Source organism: Mastacembelus armatus, chromosome 21 (genome assembly GCF_900324485.2).
Source record: "Mastacembelus armatus chromosome 21, fMasArm1.2, whole genome shotgun sequence".
Lineage (NCBI taxonomy): Eukaryota > Metazoa > Chordata > Actinopteri > Synbranchiformes > Mastacembelidae > Mastacembelus > Mastacembelus armatus.
Genome location: NC_046653.1, coordinates 14,390,882 through 14,401,337, shown reverse-complemented (window position 1 = coordinate 14,401,337; position 10,456 = coordinate 14,390,882). Strand labels below are relative to the sequence as shown.

General features: G+C 43.8%; 2 protein-coding genes across 3 annotated transcripts; one reads left to right on the top strand and one right to left on the bottom strand.

Moving 5' to 3' along the window:
* Window positions 1–876: 876 nt before the first annotated feature.
* pdk1 (pyruvate dehydrogenase kinase, isozyme 1) lies at window positions 877–7,257 on the bottom strand. 2 transcript variants are annotated; one of them, XM_026294793.2, is made up of 11 exons: window positions 6,830–7,257; window positions 6,045–6,186; window positions 5,885–5,956; window positions 3,963–4,147; window positions 3,100–3,195; window positions 2,904–2,981; window positions 2,615–2,691; window positions 2,309–2,407; window positions 2,057–2,167; window positions 1,196–1,309; window positions 877–1,107 (listed from the first exon to the last, which is right to left on the bottom strand). In XM_026294793.2, exons 1-11 carry the CDS (start codon window positions 6,936–6,938, stop codon window positions 967–969), a joined length of 1,224 nt encoding a protein of 407 aa, XP_026150578.1. In that variant the 5' UTR covers window positions 6,939–7,257; the 3' UTR covers window positions 877–966. The 2 variants fall into 2 exon arrangements, with proteins under 2 accessions (XP_026150578.1, XP_026150579.1); XM_026294794.2 differs by having other exon boundaries at window positions 6,903–7,257.
* A 550-nt stretch (window positions 7,258–7,807) lies between these two features.
* On the top strand, window positions 7,808–10,335 carry nup62l (nucleoporin 62 like). Its single transcript, XM_026296508.2, has 3 exons — window positions 7,808–8,725; window positions 9,071–9,963; window positions 10,055–10,335. Exons 1-3 carry the CDS (start codon window positions 8,116–8,118, stop codon window positions 10,211–10,213), a joined length of 1,662 nt encoding a protein of 553 aa, XP_026152293.1. The 5' UTR covers window positions 7,808–8,115; the 3' UTR covers window positions 10,214–10,335.
* The last annotated feature ends 121 nt before the right edge of the window (window positions 10,336–10,456 follow it).

Genomic DNA, 10,456 nt, shown 5'->3' with positions numbered 1-10,456 from the left:
AGGTAACAAGTTGTATTTATTTAAATCAAATCCTCTAAATAAAAACATTTCAACCCAAAATGACCATCAGAAGGAACTTCCAGTATATTTAAATACAAGCAGCAACTTATTGTGTAGCTAGTTTCCATTGATCAAACTTGACACTGAGGAGAATGATGGGCAGATACACTACACACCAAATGTAACACAAGTCCATCTTTCAGCAAAATAAAATAAGCTAAGCAATAAAAAAAAACATAGCAATAAAAATTACCTGTGAAGACAATGTCACTACAAACACTGGTTCCTCATTCAGAATAAACAGACCAAAGTTTAATCTTCCTCTGACTCAAATATCTAACCATGCAGCTAGTTTCAGGAGACAGTTCCCATACTGACACTTTTGTTGTCAGACCGATACAAGAAAGTTAATGATTTGGTTGTTCCTAAAGCATCAAACATCACATGACCTTGCTTGTCCCAGAGGTTATTGTTGCTTGTGTTAGCCAATAAAGTAACTTTCCTAAAGTGTCCACCAGAGAGTGCTGATGAGGTTTTTTTACACTGCAAATGATCCTGCTCAGTACATATCTGTTATTGGTTCCTGATAACAAAGTTAATTTTATGTGTTGATGAAAAAAATGATGTCCTTGTATGTCAATCAAGATTTTTTTAAAACTCAAATATCAATATAAGTATTGGCCTAGAAAAATCCAGTTTTGTTGGGCTTCATTTTCAGCAGCAATGTCTATGCAGAAAGTTGGTCATGGCATTACCATTACTGGTTCTTACTACTGATGGTAGGAGTAAATAGGAAAAAAATATATATTTTTACAAGGTTACTACTGTTAATCTAAAATATATGTCACTAAAATTGTATTCTATAACTCTGTTATGACTTTCTGTACAAGGAAATACACACACTAATCATTAATTTCCAACAACCTTTCTTGCACACTTTGCTACAGGACCATTTGCCACATGAATCTAAAAACTACGAAATGTTGTCATATCCTTGGGCTCTTTGCTCGGGACGCACCAGTCGTCAGCCTCATGGATCGTCTTGTAGTGTTTCCAGGCTGATTTGTTGTACACAGGGAGCCTCTCGATGGACTCTGTTGAGAGGGCCTGACAGACAATTGAGAGAAAGCTGAACTGTACCTGTGCTGCCTTTCTCTGGGAGACACACATGCTGATTATATAAAACTCAAATTACCCGAATGTAGATCACAGCATCAGTTCCATAACCCTCCAGAGAGTACAGCTTCAGGTCCCCTTGAAAGTACCGTGCATACAGTCGAGAGATGGGCAGGCCATACCCGTACCCAGCCTAGACGAAGATAAAGCAATGTGTCAGACTACTATTTCCAAGACTAAGAATGAATTTTGATGCTTAACCTTACAGTGAGGTTTTTAAAGTGCTGTAGATGAAATTATACCATCTACCAAGTTTCTATGCCAACAGATCCTTCTCAGAGAACTGAGAAAACTATTTGGTGACGAAGACTGTAGGATGTGAGTAAACCCTTTGAAAAACACCAACAACAGTTGGAGTGGGGACTGTTTTGTCATCTCATAGTACAAGATCACAGACTAATACTGCATTTATAGAGCAATTGTTAAAATCAGTTTGCAACAAAAGTCAAGTCCGATTATTCTCATTATGTTAAGACCAAGTCTTACAAATCTCAAAGTTTTATCAAGTCATGGGGAAAGTTTGCCCACTGACCAGTTCAATCGCAAAGAAACAATTTTCAACCCTCACTGCTGTTCTGCAAATTGTTTTTTATGTTGACTGAGCTCATGAATTAACAACCAAGCACAAACACAAACCCAGAACCCTCCAGGACAAAGAACCTGGAACTGACTCATTGTCATCAAGAGGATCTACAACACTGACTCACAGAAATGAGCTTAGCTGTTTGTTAATACATTTACTGCACACAGGGTTTTACATAAAATAAATACACCTACTTAAAATGGGACATGTGAGTACAAGAAGCAACTACAGCAGTAAGACTCAAAGGTTATCAGTCTGTGGTCTAGACTTTGTTGGAAAAGGACAAGGAATACCAACCAGAGGAGCTGCAAGTGAACCATCAATGCTGGGTGGAGGAGCTGTGGAGTAGGTGTAGGTAAACAGCCTCTCAATCTTACGGAGCGGCACGCCTCCTCCACGATCACTCAGCTGGAGAAGAATATACAAACATATTGTTTTCCAAAAAAAAAAAAAAAACACACATAACAGATCCAAGAGTTTATTCTGTTAGGTTTTGTTTAAAAAATGAAATCCAGCAGCTCAGGCTGAGGTGCAGCAGCATAGATTTACTTTGACTGTTAGATCCTCGGTTCCCAGAGCGATCTGTAAGCGGATGGGAGGATACTTTGTGGTATCGCCGTACAGCTCCATGGTGGCCCGCATGGCGTTCTCCAAAAAGAAAAACACAGGATTTAAAAAAAACAAAAACAAAACATGTATAATTGATTTTATTCTGCCATGACTAAATACAGGATGAATTCAGGATAAATGTAACTAAAAACAGAAGACAAACAAATATATCAGGCATCCAAATTTTGTGAAACTACAATGCTCAGTACTGTCTATAAATTCAAGAGTTCAAAGAGCAAATCTTACCTTAAAAAGTTCAAACACCATATGATACAGATGAGATGGGACATAGACCACAGTGACAGGCTTTCTTGGCTCTTTGACTGTCAGGAAAAACAGATCATCACTGAATTTGGTCAGATACGGTTGAATCGAGCAAGCCGTGCTTATTTATGTAATTATTCATGATTCAAATTAAAATGCTTAGTGTGAGCAAGACAACGTGTGACCTAGAAACATATGTAGTCACAGAGGTACATTTAATTATGTACTAGCATACACACACTTTTCTCAGATTGACATCAAAACAAATTACCATTGAATTCTTCCAGTATCAGTTCAGGAGAGTTCATGTAATACCGGTCACAGAGGTTTCTTGCATTTTCGTAGGCATCTACAAGAAAGAGGTTTGTTTTCAGGAAAGAACCAGGGACGACAAATGACAGCATATCTGAACACTGTCACAGCTTGCTCCTCCCAAAATGTGTGTATTCTTAAAAAGACATTCTCGCCTTTGATAACCTCGCTGACATGACAGTTTGGATCAATACTGCCGATCTGATTGGGATGTGCAGGGTTCACCTTCACGTTCCCACCAAAGAGGAGAGCTAGGAAGAAACACACATACACACACACACAATATTACCATAATCCTGCAAGCCTCTATAAATACATTAGCAGAGTCATGCTGGTACCGTTTCTCTGTTATGAGTTTTTCCTGTTAAAAATATTGATGATGAAAATATTATATATTAAATATAAACTAATTAATTTAAAAGAATGGATACAGGACATCCATCCATCCATTTTCTAAACCGCTTATTCCTTAACCAGGGTCACAGGGATCTGCTGGAGCCTATCCCAGCTCTCTTTGGGTGAAAGGCAGGGGTCCACCCTGGACAGGTCACCAGTTCATCACAGGGCCACATAGAGACAAACAACCTCACACACTCACACTCACTCCTATGGGCAATTTAGAGTCACCAATCAACCTGACATACATGTTTTTGGACTGTGGGAGGAAACCAGAGTACCTGGAGAAAACCCACACAAGCACAGGGAGAACATGCAAACTCCACACAGAAAGGCCGGGTTGCGAACCCACGACCTTCTTGCTGTGAGGCTGGATACAGGACATCTGCTTCCAAAACAAAATCAGATTTGTTATATTTCTTACGGTGTAGTTTGACTTATTTCTTTGCCCTTAAATGTCAAACGCTTTAACAAAACAGTTCACTTATTTGTAGGTCTAGAAAGGCTGATTTCAAAAATCAATGTGGTAACACCGGGAAAACGTGCACCCACATCGGTACAAAGTCATTATGGCAGGACTGTGAAATATTTGATCTCCTTAACTGGGTTTGAATCTACTCACTGTGCTGGTTGAGCAGCATTCTGATTGATATCCTGCTCATGTAGAAACGATCCAGGAAATACTGAACGTTTTGGCTGACGACTGGGTCTGTGCCGTATGTCTCTTTATACTCCCCAAGCCCCTGAGCCATCGTAGGAATGACGTCATTGTGTCGATTTCTTATTTTAATCACTGCATCTGTGAAACTGAATGAAGACAAGTCATCGCGATTCCAGCCAGGCCTTTTGGGATGAATACAACAACATAAAGACACAAACAAAAACTACAGTGGGTACGGAAAGTATTCAGACCCCTTTAAATTTTTCACTCTTTGTGTCATTGCAGCCATTTGCCAAAATCAAAAAAGTTCATTTTATTTCTCATTAATGTACACTCAGCACCCCATCTTGACAGAAAAAACAGAAATGTAGAAATTTTTGCAAATTTATTAAAAAAGAAAAACTGAAATATCACATGGTCATAAGTATTCAGACCCTTTGCAGTGACACTCATATTTAACTCACATGCTGTCCATTTCTTCTGATCCTCCTTGAGATGGTTCTGCTCCTTCATTGGAGTCCAGCTGTGTTTAATTAAACTGATTGGACTTGATTAGGAAAGGCACACACCTGTCTATATAAGACCTTACAGCTCACAGTGCATGTCAGAGCAAATGAGAATCATGAGGTCGAAGGAACTGCCCAAGGAGCTCAGAGACAGAATTGTGGCAAGGCACAGATCTGGCCAAGGTTACAAAAGAATTTCTGCAGCACTCAAGGTTCCTAAGAGCACAGTGGCCTCCATAATCCTCAAATGGAAAAAGTTTGGGACGACCAGAACTCTTCCTAGACCTGGCCGTCCAGCCAAACTGAGCAATCGTGGGAGAAGAGCCTTGGTGAGAGAGATAAAGAAGAACCCAAAGATCACTGTGGCTGAGCTCCAGAGATGCAGTAGGGAGATGGGAGAAAGTTCCACAAAGTCAACTATCACTGCAGCCCTCCACCAGTCGGGGCTTTATGGCAGAGTGGCCCGACGGAAGCTTCTCCTCAGTGCAAGACACATGAAAGCCTGCATAGAGTTTGCCAAAAGACACATGAAGGACTCCCAGACTATGAGAAATAAGATTCTCTGGTCTGATGAGACCAAGATTGAACTTTTTGGCATTAATTCTAAGCGGTATGTGTGGAGAAAACCAGGCACTGCTCATCACCTGCCCAATACAATCCCTACAGTGAAACATGGTGGTGGGAGCATCATGTTGTGGGGGTGTTTTTCAGCTGCAGGGACAGGACGACTGGTTGCAATTGAAGGAAAGATGAATGTGGCCAAGTACAGAGATATCCTGGAAGAAAACCTCTTCCAGAGTGCTCAGGACCTCAGACTGGGCCGAAGGTTCACCTTTCAACAGGACAATGACCCTAAGCACACAGCTAAAATAACAAAGGAGTGGCTTCGGAACAACTCTGTGACCGTTCTTGACTGGCCCAGCCAGAGCCCTGACCTAAACCCAATTGAGCATCTCTGGAGAGACCTGAAAATGGCTGTCCACCAACGTTCACCATCCAACCTGACAGAACTGGAGAGGATCTACAAGGAAGAATGGCAGAGGATCCCCAAATCCAGGTGTGAAAAACTTGTTGCATCATTCCCAAGAAGACTCATGGCTGTACTAGCTCAAAAGGGTGCTTCTACTCAATACTGAGCACAGGGTCTGAATACTTATGACCATGTGATATTTCAGTTTTTCTTTTTTAATAAATTTGCAAAAATTTCTACATTTGTTTTTTCTGTCAAGATGGGGTGCTGAGTGTACATTAATGAGAAATAAAATGAACTTTTTTGATTTTGGCAAATGGCTGCAATGACACAAAGAGTGAAAAATTTAAAGGGGTCTGAATACTTTCTGTACCCACTGTACATATTGTATTTTCTGGTTTACTCACTCATACGTGATTTTCTCATCATCTGCATTTTTGTCTTTGAACTCAAGAATCTCCTGAAAACTTTGCATATACCTGCAGGAGATTTAAAAAAAACATTGCTGTCTATTTGTGGCATCGACTTAGTCTGAGAGACGATGGAGAAAAAGCAAAGCCTGCATACCAGCTCTGGACCAGCCGGACTGATGGAGTACTTAGCAAGTTGTCTGGTAACAAGTTGATCTCCTTCATGATGTTTGCCAACCTCACAGGTAACTCTTGTCTGAGGAAGGCGAAGGATGTTCTCTCACATGCATTTTCTGAGCCTTGAGGGTGAAAATAACATCAATGTCAGAGTCCTGTCATGTTATTGCTTTGAATAACAATGTCACAAAAATGATACATCACTGCTGCTCTTGTTTGTTTGGCCTGTGATGCCAAAAAAAAAATGGCTAGAAAACGCTAGAATGGCACTCTGGTCATATTATCATTGACATTATATATATATGTCAACATTTTTGGTATAAAACACATACAAAATAAAAGATCCTAATCCATATTCCCCACACCAAGCTGCCCCCAGGGCTAAATTACAATCTGGGTTAAATGAAAAACTGCGTCAAGCCATTCAGGCCCCACATTCCTGTGTCTTTGGTAAATGTGCTTCATAACATACACAAACAATTAATGCATCATATCTGCTGAGATCACCTTAACGTGGCTCCTCCATTTGTTTCTATATTGACAATAAGATTTTGCTACAAAACTTCTGTTTTTTTTTTTTTTACTTCTCACTGTTTGGATAAGTGAGAAATAATTAATTGAACTGCTCACAGCGCAGGAAGGACAGTACTGAAACTAGACAACACACCAAGTTTACAGTGATGTACATTCATATTACACTGGCCTTTTCATGACCGTGCATTTACAATTTTACAATCTCGTGCGTGTGAGCGTGCGCCAAATTACCAAAATCCAGAAACTGCTTCATTGAGAGAGGAGAGGGTGAAAATTTCGAGTAGTAATCTATTTCTTTCCCTACAGACACGCTGCTCCTCAGGAACCTTAAAATCCTCATGTCGATGTGGTGGCTGCTGTTCGGGCGATGTCACGGAAACGAAGCGGTGATTGTTGAAGTTTAATCACATGTAAGATCTAACAGCTTCAGTCTCCTGGTCTGTGTTGACGTTAGCTTGTCGGCTAACTGCGGCGACCCCGCATCGCTTAAAACACACGATTTGTTGTCGAGTCGCTTGGCGAAATGCGTCCAGCCATAATCACCGCCACCGTCACATATATCTCGCTTCAATTATTTACCGCTGTGTCCCTATTAGCAGACATGTCAACATGGTAAGAAGGTGCTACGAGGGATTAATGTGCAGCCGTCCAATCCAGAGAGCCACAACAGCGTCAAGAGGAGTGCGCATGTTCCGACTTTGCTAAGAAAAAAAACTTACATTTTACATTTTATTTGTTAGAATTGTTAAAGAGTAGAAATCAAAGTCAGTCAAAGTTTATCGTCACTTTCTTGCTTTTAAATATCAACTTGTTTGTTTACGTCTTTAACTTTTTTATATAATATTAGTGCGTTTTAGTCTGAATTATAACATGTATATATATATATATATATAATTTATTCTTTATCAGATTACTGCATAAAACACAGTAATTTGGTAGTCGCTTGTGCGGTTTTTTCCTCTACTTGTGGTTAATGGCAGTCTGGAAGCAGCTCGCACTGTTCACACACAGTTACTCTCTTACGCACACTACGTGCTCTTTGGAGAGCTCCGGGGTGTTTTTTTCCAGATGCCTGTTTTTCAGGTATCAAACCGGACCAATCAAATTTCAGTTTACGTCAGGACAGGGCTGTGATTGGTCATTGAATCTGTCAATCTTACAAAGAAGGCGGGGTTTGTGCACTGACAGACAAAACTCAGGGCGAAAACATCCTACGAGCCACTGACGTCATTTCCTCTATGTCTGCCACAGACTTTGCTGCGTGAGAAAGTGTCGAGGCAGAGGGCCACGTTTTTGTGAAGGATGTGTGGTGAGTTTTTGGTCCCCGTCCCGGTGAATGTAAAGCCAACAAACCTTTGATTCGGTTCATTAACTGCTACTGTCGAGAAAATCCCTGCGGAGACAAAGTTTCCTCGGTAGCTTCAGCTGAACGAGCTGTAGCCCGCCAAAAGACCCAGGTTCAGATAGGAAGTGACCATTTTGTTCGTTGGCCGGTTTAAACTTTATTCTTGGAGAAAATGAGCGGCGGATTTAACTTCGGGCAGCCCTCTACGAGCTTTTCTTTCGGAGCTCAGAAGACCACAGCCCCAGCCACCGGCACGGCCTTCGGGCTGACCTCCTCCACACCTGCAGCCTCCGGCGGGGGCTTCACCTTCGGCTCTTCCACTCAAGCCGCAACAAACGCTACCGGCAGTTTCAGCTTCGGTACCCCAGCAAAGGGCACGGCACCCGGCACAGGCTTCTCCTTTGGGACCCCCACCACCACATTTGGCCTGGGTACGACTCCACAAACCACAACAGCAGCAGGGTTAACTTTAGGCTCCACAACAGCTCCAGCTGCGGGGTCAGGGTTCATCCTGGGCGGCGGTTTGTCCACGCAGACCACCGCTGCTGCCCCTGCAGGAGGAGGCTTCTCCTTCGGGACTGCTCCTCAGTCTCAACCCCAGGCTGCTGTACCAGCTGCGCCAGCAGCAGCAGCAGCAGCAGCAGCAGCAACATCATCAGGTGGCCTTTCGTTTGGGGGGTTCAGCTTTGGGACCGCTAAGGTCCAGATGACTACAGCTGCAGCCTCTACTGCTGCCACAGGAGGAGGCTTCAGTTTTGGTACCAGTGCTCCCTCCACACTCACCCTGGGCACCCAGTCCCACCCCCAGTCCCAGTCCCAGCTCCAACCCCAACCCCAACCCCAGCCCCAGCTCCAACCCCAGCCTCACTTCCAGCCCCAGCCCCAGTCCCAGCCTCAGCTCCAGCTCCAGTCTCAACTCCAGTCCCAACTCCAGTCACAGTCCCAGCCTCAGCTCCAACTCCAGCCCCAGCCCCAGCCCCAGCTCCAGCTCCAGCCCCAGCCCCAGTCCCAGCCTCAGCTTCAGCTCCAGCCCCAGTCCCAGCCCCAGTCCCAGCCTCAGCTCCAGCCTCAGCTCCAGCCTCAGCTCCAGCCTCAGCTCCAGCCTCAGCTCCAGCCCCAGCTCCAGCCCCAGCCCCAGTCCCATCCTCATCCTCAGCCAGCCTCTACTGCTCCATCCACTACAGGCCAGGGGGGAGGATTTTCCTTTGGGATTAAACCTTCATCAACCCCAGCTCCCCCTGCGTCAAGCCAGCCAGCCCCAGCCTCTGTTTCCTCTCTCTTTGCTCTACCTATCTCTACAGCCGCTGCTCCTGCCACAGCTACGGGCTTCGCTTTGGGTGCAGCTCCAACTTCAGCAGCAAACACGGCTGCTGCAACAACCACAGCAGGTAGCGGGGGTCTGTCCTTTATGCTCAAACCTCTTGGGGCAGCTACCACCACCTCCACCTTGGCCCCTGCCTCTACTGCTCCAGCTGCAGCTGTCACGAGTGCTGCTACAGGCTTTACGCTGGGATTGAAACCTGCTTCTGGCACAAGTACCACAACAGCTGCTACAGCCACAACCATCACTACAACTACCACTCCTCCAGTGATGACCTACGCCCAATTAGAGGCTCTTATTAACAAGTGGAGTCTTGAGCTTGAGGACCAAGAGAGACATTTTTTACAGCAGGCCACTCAGGTGAACGCCTGGGACCGCATGCTGGTGGAGAACGGTGAGAAGATCACAGCCCTCCATAAGGAGATGGAGAAGGTGAAGCTAGACCAGAGGAGGCTGAACCAGGAGCTGGATTTTATCCTGTCCCAACAGAAGGAGCTGGAGGACTTACTCTGCCCGCTGGAGGAGTCGGTGAAGGAACAGAGTGGGACCATCTACATGCAGAACGCCGACGAGGAGCGGGAAAGAACGTACAAGCTTGCAGAGAATGTGGATGCACAGCTGAAGAGGATGTCTCAGGACCTGAAGGAGATCATCGAGCACCTGAACACATCCAGTGGTCCTGCAGACACCAGTGATCCAGTAAGATGGGATTTAACTGTTAGATATTAGTAAACCAACCTTGACACATTTTGGTGCTTTACTTAATATGTGTGTCTTTTCTCTTCTGTAGCTCCAGCAGATCTGTAAAATTCTCAACGCCCACATGGATTCACTTCAGTGGATCGATCAGAATTCAGTTCTTCTGCAGAGACGTGTGGAGGAAGTGTCCAAGCTCTGCGACAACCAGCGCAAGGAGCAGGAGAAAACCTTCCGTTTAGCATTTGACTGATCTGCAGCGAACACAGTGACCTGTAGATTATCATAATGCTAAGTTGGATTTTTTTTTTTTTGTCAGGGGTCAACTGATGTTTTTTTTTTTTAATCAAGAGGTTTTGGATTTGCTTTCACCACAATTCCTGTTAAATTGCTTTTCTCTCAGTTGTGTTGTGTAATGATTGGTATTTTCAATGCTATGCCATTTATATGTAGTAGTGAAAATATCTTCCTATGTAAATGCTATGATTGTTCTAAA